This window comes from Gouania willdenowi, chromosome 3 (genome assembly GCF_900634775.1).
Source record: "Gouania willdenowi chromosome 3, fGouWil2.1, whole genome shotgun sequence".
NCBI classification, from domain to species: Eukaryota; Metazoa; Chordata; class Actinopteri; order Blenniiformes; family Gobiesocidae; genus Gouania; species Gouania willdenowi.
In genome coordinates, this window is record NC_041046.1 from 8,599,168 (window position 1) to 8,615,940 (window position 16,773).

A 16,773-nucleotide genomic window follows, 5' to 3' on the forward strand; every position below is an offset into this window, starting at 1 on the left:
GTCATTATTCTAAACGCAGACCTGAATGTTTATAACGTGGTCCTCGGATTAGATTATGACATTCCTGTGTTAGTGTCACTACTACTGCCATCAAGTGGTTAGTTTTGACATTACAATGGTCTAAATCGTAGACCATTCTGTTATAGTTGTACATAGGTATAGTGGAATTAACCTGTTAAAGGCCAGATACAAATACATTTATAATTGGCTTTTGAACCACTAAAACTTACCTTGGAGAGCACTAACAGTAAATGTTACATTGGTTGTTGATGACATTCTGTTCCTAACAAGAATCAAACCAGAATTTTAGAAATTATAAGTAAATCAGTAAATAAGATATAGATGAAAGTTGACATGGCAATGTTTTAAAAAAGGCTAGATACAAATTAATCTACAAAAGATTAACACTAATCACACTTGGTAGTAAACAACTTCAATGGGCTATAAACACTATGACACTGGGAAGACATCTGAGTGTTATTTGTCATTTATTTTGCTCTCACAATATTTGGCACAAAGTTTCTTCCCAAATTGACAATTTCTTCTGGAAACTTCAGAATATCTTCCATGTTATAAAACACAAAACTTAAGATACTAAAGATAATGATGAGGGTACAGAGAGTGGGAGTTGATGGTACCAGCCCATGCAGGAGTTGAGGGTAATGAAAAATCAGACACAACAGCTAATCGAGCATTGGAATAGAAAAAAAACAACAACAAAAACTTATGTTTTTACAACTTCCATTTGGAAAAGTTGAAACAAAGTCATTGATAAGAAAAACAATGAGAAGTTGATGGCAGAAATTGTGGGACACAGATTCTAAAGGGGGGACAGTACCACAACATTCAGAACTCTGTGTTTGTGACAGTTTTCAGAGGCAAATGTAGAAGAGATGAGGATATTGATATATATATATATACAGATATATGTGATGTTTACAAGGTCAGTAAAAATGTTGAACATGTTATCATGAAGTGTGGTAAGTTAAGTATGAAAGATAAAGAAAGGAATTATAAAACTGAATATATTACTTCCAGCACCCATGTAGACTAGAAGGGATATTTGGAAGAGGGGAAAATGACAGAATGTCTTAAAACTATTTTATACTTCTTAAAAGTAACAAGACTGTGAAAAAGAATATGAGAAGTTTATTGTTTTTTTCCCCTTTATTTTTGTAACCTGAAGTGAAAAGCACCATGATTTACCCTCTCTTATAAGCCTTTTCACACTCTGGAACTGTGTAAGGATTCCCTGCAGTCACATGTGAGAATTCACCAAAAAGAGAAACCATTCAAAGGTGAGAAAAAGGAAAATGTTTTAAACAAAAGTCTGAACTAAAGGTCCACAACAGAGTCCACACATGAGAAAATACTTTTAAATGTGTGTGTGTGTTTTTTTTTTTTAACTACATGGGTTTAGGTATAGTTGAAGATTGAAGTGTAGTAAAGATTTTTGTAAGTTAGTTCTTTCAGTAAGTCAACAAAACAGATTTTGGCAGAATTTTTAGAGTTGGGCAGTTTGTATTCACAGTTGGTTTCTTGTGTAATTGTTTACTGCAAACCCTTTTGTGTAAATTGTTTTACCTTTGAATATTAAAACCTCATCTGTTACATTAAAAAGGTTTGTTCTTTATTAAATAATGTATACACTGCAATTTATTATTATTATTATTATTTATTTTTTTTTAATCAGAATGCACAAAAATATAGTAGAGATCTTGGGGTCTATTTGAAAGCAGCAAGCAAAATCAACATTAGTCCAGTGGTCTACGCGTCAGAATTGGAATATCTTTTTTTTTTTTTTTTTTCATAAAGAAAAACCCTGGACCCCCAGAACAGAGGGTGAAAAGTACACTGACTACAGATACCCCAAAATAACAAAAATATACATAATCACAGAAACATTTTACAAAACCAAAAATTCCAAAGTCACGTGAAACAACAAAAAAACACAAAATTACTCAAAAAAAAATTTAAGCTACAATAAACACAAAATGACATATTAATACACAAAGGGCCTATGTTACAGATCTAGATTAGATTAATCTCCGTTAGCTGGCTTCAATTAACCAAACAGTCCCTGTCAGACAGGAGCTGTCCTACGACCGTCAATCACAACACGCTAATTGATTATAGCCTCGCTACGTGCGTGTGCACATGAAAGAGGTGGAGATTGCAGCGTCTGACCAATCAATGGAGAGAACTGGCAGACTGAGTGTCTTTACAATGAATGGAGGAACAGTTTATGATCTTAAATAAATATAATGAATATAAATCCATGATGACAGTGGAGAGAAACAGTGAATTAGTTCAGCGCAGGAGGAGGCGGAGCTTTTATACTCACTCAGATCTGATCCACTTCATAACCTAGCACCGACCAGGTTGCTTAAGTTTGAAATGATGAATAATTAAAATCCATAATTGAGACCAAAGACAACCCTGTTGTTACAGAAAAGACAGGAATGAGAACTCGGGCAGGAAGCTGCTGACTAATAATGTGTAAAAGCGAGAGATTATTTATTATATTAATCCATTAGATGATAAACAGACAGCGCTCTGCAGTTAAACTTTGTTACAGCACACACGTTTCTTTTAAGTACACCTATTTATCACACACACTGGGATGAGAGATGACAGCACATTGTTTAACTGTAGTATGTACCTGCTGGGGCAGATCAGCATATGAATGAATGAATGAATGAATGAATGAATGAATGAATGATTTCACCCGTCCGTGCATACGATCGAGATACAGGCTTCATCAGCTGACTGTAAATCAGTCCATCAGATATAAATCTATACCTTTCCTCAAGGATGTCATCGATAAATGAAAGGATTGCATTTATCATTAATAATCTTCTTTCCTAAACGCAGCTGTCAGATCTGCACCAACCAGGATCATTTATCAATGGGCAGGTTGTTTTCTAAGGGATCTGATTGGTCAGGAGGCGGGGCTTTAAGACTGGCTAACATCAAACCAGAGAAAAACCAGAGGGGTATTCCATAAAGCAGGTTGTTCAAACTCTGAGTACGTTTGGGCTCAAATGAGGGAAACTCTGAGATTTCCCATTCCTAAATGCAAGGTATGTCCTTCTCTGAGTAAGTTACCATGGCAACATTGTCCATGAACTAAACCTGGTCGCTAGCAGGTTTTATCGAAGAAACCGTGGGTTTCCACCTGGCTCCGCCCACCTGAACACCATTTCTGAACACTTTAATGTACCTTGACACTTTTCTCTGAAACACATTAGTAACATCACACACCACAGACGTGCTCACATCATGACCATCATTTTTTAGTGCTTGTTGTTGTTGTTGGGCGCTTTTTTCTGTGTTGTAAGACTTACACAGACCACAAACATAGGACTGGATGGTTTATTTCACATGTTGTGAGCCGGTGGACACTCAAGCTACCTCATGTGTTCAAAAGCACTGCAATTGCAAACAATGAATTTTTCATAATATGTCCCCTTTAAAAAAATAAATAAATCAAGATTTATACAAATAAAAAGGCTCAGATGCTCACACCAAAAATATTAAAACCTATACTTTCATAGATTAGGAAAAGATAGGAGAGAAATCAGATGATAGATATTTGTTCTAAGTGTATTTTACAGCTGATTTAGGACTCGATATTATCAGAGATGCTAACAGAAATCTATCCTCAAAGCTGTAAGTTTGACCACGTATAACATAACATAATGTAACCAAGGAGCAGACGACTTTTTGACAGCAGTTTATTATCAGTCCAAATAAAACAAAATATTATGAGCATAAATACAGTCAACCTCATATCATTTATTCTCACCCAAACAAAACTGACATATGTACCAAGCAAAAAAAAGACAAAAAAAATCATTCAAATCCAATAAGCTTGTGCTTTTATAGACTCTGTCTCAGCCCATGATATATATAAAAAAAATAGTTAAACAATTTTGTTTCAAAAAAATATAGTCCTTTCAATAAAAAAATAAACAGATGTCCTTCGATTTTTGTTTTTTTTTTTAAATGAAAATTACTGGACAGCAAAACTAAATTACATAGCTCTTTATGTACAAAAATAAATTACCATCTTTTCTGAAGCTACTTAGCACAGCAGCTAACTAGCGATTAGCTTAAATAGCGATTAGCTTAAATAGCGATTAGCATGCTAGTAACATTCCATCAGAAAATACAACTTAACAAGACATTCAAACGTATATTCCATGACAGTCAATTGCAGTTCAGTCAGTGTTACACCGTGAATATTTTCAGCTCACCTAGCAGGGAATATTTAAGTAGACTGTATGAAGCAGGCACGGATGGAGACGACAGACAACACACGTGTCTACCACAGCTAGAGCCTTCTGAGCATGCGCAGATTCTGCTCCGGTTGCCATGGTTATCAACTGTCATAAAGCACAACTTAATAGAAGATGAAAGCAGCTTCTGAAGTAGTTCTAAGACAAAGTCTGGTGATAAACTACATGTTTTATCCTCCCCATCAGAGTGAATAACTAAAGACGAACACAAACAAATAAAGTAAGTGTAATATTTTAAATATGCATTTTACATCTCAACCACTAGGGGCTCCCCGTGAGCAATGTGTGAGATTTTACAGCAATACGGCTTTTTTTTTCTTCTTTCTTTCTTTCTTTTTCTTGGATTGAATTACTTGAGTTTTGTCAGATGAAGTTTAATTTTAAGAAAAAAGATTAAAGTAAATATTTTTTTGTGATAGTCAGTTTTATTGTTTGCATAATTTTATATTCATAAGTGTAGATAATTAAACTTAGCCACGTTTTTCACGATTTCAAATTAATTTTTTTATGGATAAAAAGTAAATTCGATAGACAAGCATTGAATGAGAATTTGTTTCTCTTCCTTTGAAAATAAATGATATTGTTAAATGTATCTCACCTGAAAGATATGAAAGAAGATGTGTGTGTTTGCTGATCACTCCAAAGGCTAAAGAAATGTTAAATAATATCCATGTAATATTTCTTACATCAGCCTTTTGATATTGATTTGATTGACTGTTCAGTTTGTGATATTCATAGTAAGTTTTATTTTATTTTATTTTATTTACATGTAAGCAAACAAAAATATTTTGGATTGTATTATAGGGTTGAGATTTTGGGTCAGGATTCTGGTTTTTCATCTCTTGACTTTTTCAGACTAAGTTTGGTTTTATTTGTTTTATGTATATAATCATATAAGTTTTTATTATTTTACTTATAGAGGATGAAGAGCGAGATTGCAGCGGTGGTTTCCTTCCTGAAAAGGCTGGTGAAATTAAAGAATAAGGTGGAGGTGGAGAAAATGGATTTGTTTGCTGAGAGGCTAACAGTGGTGCTGCAGGAGAAGTTTGAGGGACACTGGGTCCCTGAGAAGCCCAGCAAAGGCCAGGCGTACAGGTACGCTCAGTGGGACACCCATGGTTTGTGGGTCATTCCATGTCATTAACATTGTGACTATTGAATAATTAAGGAACAATTGGTAAACATTTCAGAATTCTTTAAGACCAAAGTGCATGTGATGTCCTGATAATGTGTTGAAATGACATGGAGTGACCCTAGCTGTCCTCTGGTCAGCCTCAGCAGCTAAAAGTGCTGATCCTTGTGTGTTTTTCAGGTGCATCAGAGTGAACGCGTTCCACAAATATGACCCAGAGCTGCTGCGTGCCTGCAGGGAAAGTGGGGTTCACTACGGTGACCTGGGGCTGCCCTGGGAAATCACTCTGTGGGTGGATCCAGGAGAGGTTTGTGGCAGGTGAGGAACAAAAACACACAATTATTCTTCACTCTGTTTTTAGACTTTCTATTCCTAGGTTTGGTTTATTGGTTTATTGGTCAGTCAGAGCATAAACAGTATTCACTCTGGTCAGACCAAGCTTATGTTTAGCCCCACCCCCATTTGAAGTCTGGTTTACAAAGTACAATATTAATTGATAATCAAAGAAAAATAATATACATTAGGGCCTCTGATTATCCATGATCGTGGAATTCATGTTCTGAATCATAAAATTAAATCCAAACCTTTTTAGTTTTTTCTCTTTATTTAAAATCTGGTCCCAATATGACATGGAAATGCTTCACATGCATGTTTTAGGACAATATCACACATATACATGCAATTTTTCTTCCATAAATAGCGAGTGTTACATACACAATCTCGATCATAATCTCACTCTACGTAAACACATGGCTGGGTGGGATTTTGTGCAAAACTTGAGGGTGAGTCCAAATGGAAACAGCTAAATGACACAGACTAAACCCTCATGTTTTGGGACCAAATCAAACATTTCCAAGGTATTTTTCCTGTAAAATGGGGGGCTGGACGTTTTAACATTTAATCTGATATGTGGGAGGGGTCAGATATTGGTATGTTCATGTCAGATATGTGTGTCTGGGGTCATACTGTTCAGCCATTGGTCGTGTTTATTATTAAAATCAAACTCAAATGGTTTGTCATTGAACTGACATGTGTGTGTGTGTGTGTGTGTGTGTGTGTGTGTGTGTGTGTGTGTGTGTGTGTGTGTGTGTGTGTGTGTGTGTGTGTGTGTGTGTGTGTGTGTGTGTGTGTGTGTGTGTGTGTGTGTGTGTGTGTGTGTGTGTGTGTTATTGTTGCACAGGTACGGAGAGCAGAATTTTGATTTCTCAATTGCCACATTTTCCACTGATAAGAATGAGATGACATTTTTCTATCACTCGGGTTCATCTGATGAGGGGAGCACACATTCCTCCCCCCTCACCGTCCCCAACAGGAAGTGCCAGGTAACCCAGGGAGCAGAAAGCCCCCCCTCACTTGTTCTTAAACTGTTGGTGCTTCTGTGTTTGAACTCATCTTCAACCTTTTCCTTCTCCAGGCGTTAAATCCAGCTGCTCCAGCTTGGGAACCCTAAAAGAAGCTGTCAGGAATGGTTCATAGCATTCCACAGCCTCAGCACAGCTACCGGACCCGTGACAGAACCCCCCACCCCTGGACAAACCAACTAGGGGTGCCTCCTCACGGTCCCCTCATTATATTTTGAGGGTCTTTTTTTCTTTTTTCTACAATATATCAATGTACAGTAAGAGTCTTTATTTTTTAAGAACGTATCAATGTACAATAAACATTTGTTGAATTTGACATTTTCTTTGATTTTACCACATAAACATTAAACAGAAAATCACTGGTAACCAGCTGCCAAACAAAACAAAAAGGACAAAGACATAAAGTTGTGGGTCTTTCAAAGTAATCCAGGAAAGGGCAACATCATTTATAAAAATTGTCTTCAGATCCACCAACTGTGTATCTAATGTTTTCCAAATCCATACAGGACAATATATCGTTTATCCATTGTGAATGTGAAGGAGCCGTGGAATCTTTCCACTTAAACAATATAGCTCATCTGGCCAATAATAATAAAAAATGTGTTTTTTGGCAAGTTAAGATCCAGGGCTACATCAAAAATAAAAGGTCAATCTGAGCCTGATTCGCAGATATATTTGAGGAAAACACACACACAGAGATTCCTTGTTTTATAGATAAACTAGTACAGTGCCCGTTGGAAGTATGTATTTATATAGTGGGGGCTTAAGTAGAGTTGTCAATTATGGCCAAATGAGATTGTGTTTGTGTTTGAAGGTTGGATGTACAAAGAGGTGTACACTCTGTCGTGTTATAAAGAGGTTTTTTTTGCGGGTGCAAAGGAAAAAAGCGTGTGTGATTTCCCTGATTTAATTCTATGGGACTTGCATGATTTTTTTTTTTTTTACTCATTTTTTAAATTTTTTTGTTTGGTGTATTTTTCTTTAATGTATGTTTTTTGGAATCATTATGTCTATTTTTGTGTCTTTCAGTTGTGTTTTTGTGCAATTTTTGTATAATTATTGTTTTTTGTTGCTATTGTAGTGTGATTCTGGAGTCATTTTGTGTATTTTTTGTATAAATATTTAGTTTCAGCTAAGCCGTTCGTGACCATGCGTGTTTAGTTTAAGTGCACGTCCTCATAAGACCCACGAGATCGATCACAGATTTAATGATTAGAGAGTGACGGAGAATGTGCTGCAGCTTTTACACTGAATGAGAAGCCAATAGGCCCAATGCTGAGACCAACAGGACGTGACGTCATCTGTTACTAAGCAGTGAAAATAAATAAATAAACGTTAAAAAATAAAAAAGAAGAAGAAAAAAAAGCTTCGACTGTGGTTTGAACATTTTAAAAGTAGTAAAGGGTTAAAGAAGGTGTTATTTAGTCATTTGATCATAGCAAACAACTGAAGCATGTGATTACACACTGATTGTGTGCGTTTGATAACACCTGTCAGCGTTTAATAAAATATATGATGTAACACACATTTAAAATATATGTATTTTATGAGACTTGTGAGTGTTTGATGGATAGTTTGTTGAACTCAGCACTAAATGAACAGCGAGAGCAGGCAGCGGTGCTGTTGGATGTCACATCCAACACTATATACGCTGCAGGTGCAGGTGAGCTGTGCACGAGAGTTGTGTGCACTGCGCGTACATCTCGACAAGCGATAGTGTATCTTTGTCATTGGGGGCCTGAGGCTGTTTTATGCTTGACGCATCCGTGAGGTCCCTGCAGTTTGGTCGCAGAAGCCGCACGAAGTATAAATGCAACATGATTTACCCTTTTTGATCATGTTGTTGATGTAATGTGTTTGTTGATGATTTGAATTGATTTGACTGATGATTTTAAATGTTCTTATTGATTTTAAGCTGTTGAATGTTTTATCATGTAAAGCACATCAAGTTGCCTTGTGTATGAAATGCGCTATATACAAATAAATTTGCCTTGCTTTTTCACACTCTGGAAGTGCGCATGCGCGACTTGCGGGGGTCATAGCGGTCAAGAGGGATATAAATGTCAACACGACAGCTGACTTTTTGTACGATTAAGATAGACCTAATCTATCTGACATTCCAATATATTGCACGTGCAACATTCAGACTGCAGTCACTCACTAAAATCGGCTTTTAACGAACACGTTTCAATGAGTCTTTGCGCTTTATTTGTAGGAGTCGCAAAAAAAAAAAAATCATGCCTGACATAATGGTTAGCTGAATGTGTGAATACAATTGATAAATATATATTTTATTGTTCAATATTATAACTAAACATATATTAATGGTAGCGGTACTGTGAGATGGTGAAAATACACAAGAACAGAATATACTGTATTGCTTGACCTAATCTTGATGTGTTCATGACTAACAATTGATCCATATCACAGACATGTACTGTACATGTATATAAACTAGCCATTATATGACACTAGGGATGTGGACCAGGCAGGTATTACAGTATGAGTTCTCACTTTGAAAAGGTACATGTATGAGGTACACTATTCATTAGGTCCATTTGATTTTTTTTTTTTTTATTAAGCTATTATTGTTATTTAAATTCACAAAATGGAAGGAAGTGCACAAGATGGACACGTCATTTAATTTGCACACTTTCTTTGTGTGGTCTTGCTCCTTTTTTTCTGCGTGTGTATATATATCATTATTAGTGTTGTTTTATTAATACACCGCAATGCCGTTTTTACTATACTGACATTATACTTGTCTTTATTCAACTCCTCTGTGGTAAATAGCATATTTTCTGATTAAGTGAAACAGCTCTTATCAGCCGATTCATGTTGACAAAATGTGACTATAACCTGGGTCACTGTTGAATGTCAGGCAAAACTGAAATTTTCAGCTTTAACAGCTCACGCGGTCTTTCTGCATTGGAGACTGATGACACGTTTGCGCCAAAAGTCCAACGCTCCAACGGCAAAAAAAATCAAAATCTCTGTCAGACTCGCTTCCTACGCCGTCAGCCATGGTGAGTTTATCCATCTTGACCTTTGACCTATTGCGGAAGAACTGAACCAGAGCGAGAGTGTGAAAAGGCTTATTATTTCAAAATTAAACTTAGGATACATAGGACTGAAATTAACCCTCAAATTAATGGGTAAAAGTCAGACAGATATATATGATGTATGCAAGGTCAGTAAAAATGTTAAACATGTTATCACGAAGTGTAGTAAGTTAAATATTGTGGTAGAGATAATGATGATAGCTCAGGCGAGGCGCTGGTTCTGTGTTGTGCACTAGGTTCACACCAGGGTGTCGGCCAGAACACCACTTAAAGCCACTGTTCCAGTGTGATGGAGAAATAAGCTGAGAGGGGTTTCAGACTTAACATCTTCTTTACTTGGTTTGTGTATGTGTGTGTGGTTTGCTTTTATTTACGCACATAACTTCTAGTTAAGTTGTCACTTTTCCGCCGAAGTCCACTGATCAACTTGTCAACTGCTTTCTGTGTAACACCCCCTTTTTTTTTTTTGTCTCGTACTGATCATGTGAGTAAGTCCACCTCTCGCGTTAACAGCGGTGAAAACATAGTCCGCACACAGAAAACAGATCAAACAGACCTCCATAAACAACTGTACTTATTATCATACACTTTGGGGCCTTTTCCACAGCCACCCCCAAATGTATCATACATTTGCTCATTATTAAAGGCAACAAAGTGCTGTGGTGGAGCCGAAGCTGCTGGAGTGGAATCGTCTACATCTTCTCCCGAAGGAAGTGCGGGAAGCACCACCAGCCTGGCAACCGGCCGGGTGTAGATTCTCTTCTTCACCTTCACGTCAGCCGACCTGATGCGCCCGTCAGAGCTGGGATGAGTTTTGACCACCCTCCCGATCAGCTATGTTATCATGGTAACATCGCCATGTAGTAAATTAAGTATGAAAGCTAAAGAAAGGAATTCAAAATCTGAATATATTACTTACAGCACCCATGTAGACTAGAAGGGATATTTGGAAGAGGGGAAAATAAGAGAATGCCTTAAGGCTCTTTTATACTTCTTGAAAGTAACAAGACTGGGAAAAAGAATATGAGAAGTTTATTGTTTTTCCCCTTTTTTTTGTAAAGTGAAGTAAATAGCACCATGATTTACCCACTCCAATACAATAGGTGGTGATATTCATTCAAGTTGGTTGCAACACACCAATAAGACCAGGAACTGTGGGAACACGTGGTTGAGCTGATGCAGGTTTTTGGTTGAGCGGAGAAAGCTTGTAGTGGAAATGGAGGAGCGTGGCTGCTGTGTGCAAAGGAAAAAAGAAATGTCCAAAGAGTAGTGAAGAACACAGATTGGAGGAGTGTAGTGAGGACGTACAACTGAAATGTAGTAACTGTGGGGGTGAACACCGTGTTATGGATAGGAAATGTGAAGTGAGTAAAAAAGCAGAAGAAGTGGAGAAAATAATAAGATTTAATGATATCAGCTATGCTGAGGCAGTTAAAAGAGTTCAGAAGTGAAAAGAAGAGAGAAAGGTAATGGAAAAAAGTGTCACAGAAGTAAAGCAAGCAGCTCAGGAGCAAAGACAGGAGAGGGAACAAATCGATAATGGAAATCAAAAGGAGAAAGGATATCAGTGGAACATCTATTTGGATTGACTAGTACTGATTATTGCATATGTGATAAACTGCACTGATCAGGATAAACAGAAGATGGAAAAGATCAAGATTATTGTGAAAAAGGCAGATACATTTTTGAACATGAAAGAGCTGTCATGGGAAAAATATGTTGGAGAATGAAGGCAAAGCTTGCTTGCGGTGAATTTCTGGGGGTCTAATGGGAGGGGGGAGGGTTATTTACTTTATTATTTATTTTTTGCAAGTTTTGGTCCTCTTAAACTATGATCCACTTAAAAACAGTAGGTGGCGGTGAAGCACTTTTAGTTTGCCAACTACCATAAAGCCAAAGAAAAGAAGAAGAAGAAGAACTGCTGAATTAAAGCAGTAGAAGAAGAAACAGTGGAGAATAACAACATGTGTCTCTGAGTCTAATATAGAATGTTATTAATATCCAGCCTACAGACGGAGTCAGGCCACACTATAATAGAGCCTTAAAGCTCCAGTGGAAGGTGAGAGAGCACAACACGGTGTCAGAAGACGGAGTTACAGAGACACGGAGAGGCTGGAGCAGAGTGCTAACCGAGCTAGCAGAGGAGCTAGCACCATGGAGCAGTTCAAAGCACCGTCACCACTGTCTCTCACCGGTAACCCTGCTGATAACTGGCACAGCTGGGAACAAAGCTTTCGGCGGTATATAGCGGCCTCAGGGGAGAAAAGATGAACAGTAAAGATTGACATTTTACTCCACACCATCGGCGAGGATGCACTGGAAGTGTACAACACACTGACTGTTAGAGCTGAGGGAGATGAACTGACAATGGAGGATGTTTTTCAAGCCTTTAAAGATCACTGCAGTTCACAGAAAAATGTTGTGTTTGAAAGATATCAATATTGGTCCATCAGATGACAGCAGGGACATCAGTAAACAGACTCATAACAGAGCTGAGACAGAGAAGCAAAGACTGTGAGTTTGGAATAAGTGAGCATGACATGCTGAGAGATAAACTTGTGTTAAGCATCACAGACTCTCACCTAAAAAAGAGACTGATACAGGAAAGAGGTCTAACGTTACACAGAGCAATAGAAATATGCAGAGCAACAGAGCAAGAAAAGACTGAACATGGAGTGCTAGAAGTTCCAGTGGATGGTGAACTGGAAATGATCCTTCCTGACAAGAGTCTCCATCATAACACCAGTAGACAATTAGGTTCCCAATCTGTTCCAAATACAAATCAAACAGAAAAACTTGTGCTGGCTGCCTTCACGCCCAACGTTCATCTGCACAGATTACAGCTCCAGCAGCCGTCAGTCACTGATTGTGTTTTCAGTGAGAGGAAGAATGTGGAGCAGCTGCTCCCAGAGCGTCTCCACATAAAGGAGGAACCAGAGATGATCAGTGAAGGTCAGGAGGAAAAGCAGCTTTATGTGCAGCAGGAGACAAACAGTGCTGCTTGTCCTGTTAAATGTGAAGATGAAGAGGAGAAGTCTCAGGCCTCCCAGCTACACTGGAGACAACTAACAGAAATCAACATAAAGGAGGAACCTTCAACCTGCACTTTAGATGAATTAATGAAAATACAAAGTGTGGGAATTAACAGCAAAGGACCAGAAGCAGCTCAGAACCCAGATCCAAGCAGTTTAGTACTACAAGGTCCTGATGGAACAGAAACAGACTCGCCTCAGGCTGAAGATAGTAGTGATGATGATGATGACGATGATGATGAAGGCTGTTGGCAGAAACCTCTGTCAGAGTCTGAAACTGAAGCTGACTTTGACTCCACCAGGAAAAAGAGAAAAATGTCTGACTCAAGTAAAAATGCTGAAATAGGAAATAAATCTTCCAAAATGCAGATTCATTCATTTAAAAAGATTTCTTCAAAGAAGAAGATTCTGGTAAAAATGACATCTGAATGTGTGGGTGGTGAGAAACCATCACTCAGTGCATCTTCAAAACAGAGAATCCACACTGGAGAAAAACCATTTAAATGTGATGTTTGCAGTAAATGTTTTACACGTAAGGTTTACCTGCGAAAACACATGAGAATCCACACAGGAGAGAAACCATTCCAATGTGATGTATGTAGTAAATGTTTTCTTCAAAAGTCTCACCTCAAGCAACACATGAGAATCCACACAGGAGAGAAACCATTCCAATGTGATGTATGTAGTAAATGTTTTCTTCAAAAGTCTCACCTCAAGCAACACATGAGAATCCACACAGGAGAGAAACCATTTAAATGTGATATTTGTAGAAAATGTTTTATTTTTAAAGCTGACCTGCAGTCACACAGGAGAACCCACACTGGGGAAAAACCGTTCAAATGTGATGTTTGTAAGAAATGTTTTTCCCGTAAGGATTACCTGCAGTTACACATGAAAATCCACACAGGAGAAAAAACATTTAAATGTGATGTTTGTAGTAAATATTTCTACAGTAAACGCACTTGTATGAGACACATGAGAATCCACACAGGAGAGAAACCATTTAAATGTGATATTTGTAGAAAATGTTTTATTTTTAAAGCTGCCCTGCAGTCACACATGAGAACCCACACTGGGGAAAAACCGTTCAATGTGATGTTTGTAAGAAATGTTTTTCCCGTAAGGATTACCTGCAGTTACACATGAAAATCCACACAGGAGAAAAAACATTTAAATGTGATGTTTGTAGTAAATATTTCAACAGTAAACTCACTTGTATGAGACACATGAACATACACACAGGAGAAAAAACATTTAAATGTGATGTTTGTAGTAAATATTTCAACAGTAAACTCACCTGTATGAGACACATGAAAATCCACACAGGAGAAAAACCGTTCAGATGTGATGTTTGTAGTAAATGTTTTGCTCGTAAGTATTCCCTGCAGTCACATGTGAGAATTCACAGAGAAGAGAAACCATTCAAAGGTGATGTTTGACAAAGGAATTGTTTTAAACAAAAGTCTGAACTAAAGGTCCACAACAGAGTCCACACATAAGAAAAGACTTTCAAATGTGATGTGTGTAGTAAATATTTTTTTATTAGTTCATTGTTTGTAGTTGTTTATTTAGTGACGTAGATTTAGGTATAGTTGAAGATTGAAGTGTAGTTTCAGTTTTGTAAGTCAGTTTTTTTAAGCAAGTTAACATAACGGAATTTTTAGTTAGGCATTTAGTATTTACAGTTGATTTATTTTGTGTAATTTTTTTAATGTTTTTGTGTAAATAGTTTTACCTTTGAATATTAAAGCCTCATCTGTGCTACATTAAAAATGTTTGCTGTTTATTAAAGAATTTACACTTTTGTAATTATTTTATGTTGATTAAATTGCACAAAATTATAGTAGAAATGTTGGGATCTATTGGAAAGCAGCGAGAAAACTCAACATGGGTCTAGTGGTCTACGTGTGTAAAAATCTGAATATCTTTATATATATATATATATATATATATATATATATATATATATATATATATATATATATATATATAAAGTAATGATGGAAAAATTTACAAAACAAAAATTTCCAAAAGCACATGAAACGACCACAAAAATACACAAATTATTCAAAACACATTAAGCAACATAAACACACACATAAAATGGCATATTAATATATGAAATGACTCACAAAAAAATACAAACCAACAACGAAAACACCATCGACTCCAAAAACACATACAATGGCAACAAAAGTAGACAAAATAAGTCTAAACACAAATTACTTTAAAAAAACACACAAACATTTGTTCTGTCCTTTATTAATTGATTGGTCATTATTCTAAACGCAGACCTGAATGTTTATAACGTGGTCCTCGGATCAGATTATGACATTTCTGTGTTAGTGTTACTACTACTGCCATCAAGTGGTTAGTTTTGACATTACAATGGTCTAAATCATAGACCATTCTGTTATAGTTGTACATAGGTATAGTGGAATTAACCTATTAAAGGCCAGATACAAATACATTTATAATTGGCTTTTGAACCACTAAAACTTACCTTGGAGAGCACTAACAGTAAATGTTACATTGGTTGTTGATGACATTCTGTTCCTAACAAGAATCAAACCAGAATTTTAGAAATTATAAGTAAATCAGTAAATAAGACATAGATGAAAGTTGACATGGCAATGTTTTAAAAAACAAGACTAGACACAAATTAATCTACATAAGATTAACACTTCATAGTAAACAACTTCAATGGGCTTTAAACACTATGACACTAAAGGAAGACTGTCAGGGACCGAGGGTCAAAGTAGGAAACACACCAAAGCAATTCACGTTGACGGCTTTTATTTAGCCAAACAATAGTCAAAAATAACCAAATAAATGAGGCCAAAGTAACCAAATGTTAACAGAAGGAACAAACTGAACATGACACAACCCAACAGACCTCCCAAATAACACACAGGGAACATTTAAGCTGGGTGATCAGACCAAACATGAAGGGGGTGACTAGACTGACACATTACAGACATAATTAGATACATAAATCGGTAAGTAAATTACCTAAATCTAAATAAGCAAATAAGATTTGGCAAGTAAAATACATTGACAAATAATATTAGCAAATTATGTATAAACTGTAAATAATATCAACTTAAATTGACATCCCAGCTCTCCCCTCATGTCCTGCCATGGTTCAGGCCATAGGGGTGGAGCCTGGAAGTTACACCCTGGAGCTGAATGAGTGACAGCTCTCCAGTGTGTGGGCGTGGTCAGCCCTCACAAAGACATCTGAGTGTTATTTGTCATTTATTTTGCTCTCACAATATTTGGCTCAAAGTTTCTTCCCAAATTGACAATTTCTTCTGGAAACTTCAGAATATCTTCCATGTTATAAAACACAAAACTTAAGATACTAATGATAATGATGAGGGTACAGAGAGTGGGAGTTGATGGTACCAGCCCATGCAGGAGTTGAGGGTAATGAAAAATCAGACTCAACAGCTAAACGAGCATTGGAATAGAAAAGGAAAAAACAGTAATATTCATTTGAAAAAGGTGAAAATAAGTCATTGATAAGAGAAACGGTGAGAAGTTGATGGCAGAAAGTGTGGGACACAGATTTTAAAGGGGGGACAGTACCACAACATTCAGAACTCTGTCTTTGTGACAGTTTTCAAAGGCAAATGTAGAAGAGATGAGGATATGAATTCAATATTAAAATTAGGACACAGGACTGAAATCAACCCTCAATGGGTAAAAGTCAGACAGATATATGTGATGTTTACAAGGTCAGTAAAAATATTGAACATGTTATCATGAAGTGTTAAGAGATATTCATTTGTGTACTCATGTTGTCTATATTTTACCAAGAGAGAAGAAGTTTTTAACTCTCACCACTATGTGGCGCAGCGTTTCATTGGTCAGAGACGCATG

General features: G+C 36.8%; 1 protein-coding gene and 1 pseudogene across 1 annotated transcript; both read left to right on the top strand.

Moving 5' to 3' along the window:
• The first annotated feature begins 4,417 nt into the window (after nucleotides 1-4,417).
• Nucleotides 4,418-6,966, top strand: LOC114461167 (protein BTG3-like). The gene is made up of 5 exons (XM_028443047.1): nucleotides 4,418-4,521; nucleotides 5,221-5,396; nucleotides 5,614-5,751; nucleotides 6,614-6,755; nucleotides 6,848-6,966. Exons 2-5 carry the CDS (start codon nucleotides 5,224-5,226, stop codon nucleotides 6,881-6,883), a joined length of 489 nt encoding a protein of 162 aa, XP_028298848.1. The 5' UTR covers nucleotides 4,418-4,521; nucleotides 5,221-5,223; the 3' UTR covers nucleotides 6,884-6,966.
• Nucleotides 6,967-13,211: 6,245 nt separating this feature from the next.
• On the top strand, nucleotides 13,212-14,537 carry LOC114480551 (zinc finger protein OZF-like; annotated as a pseudogene).
• The last annotated feature ends 2,236 nt before the right edge of the window (nucleotides 14,538-16,773 follow it).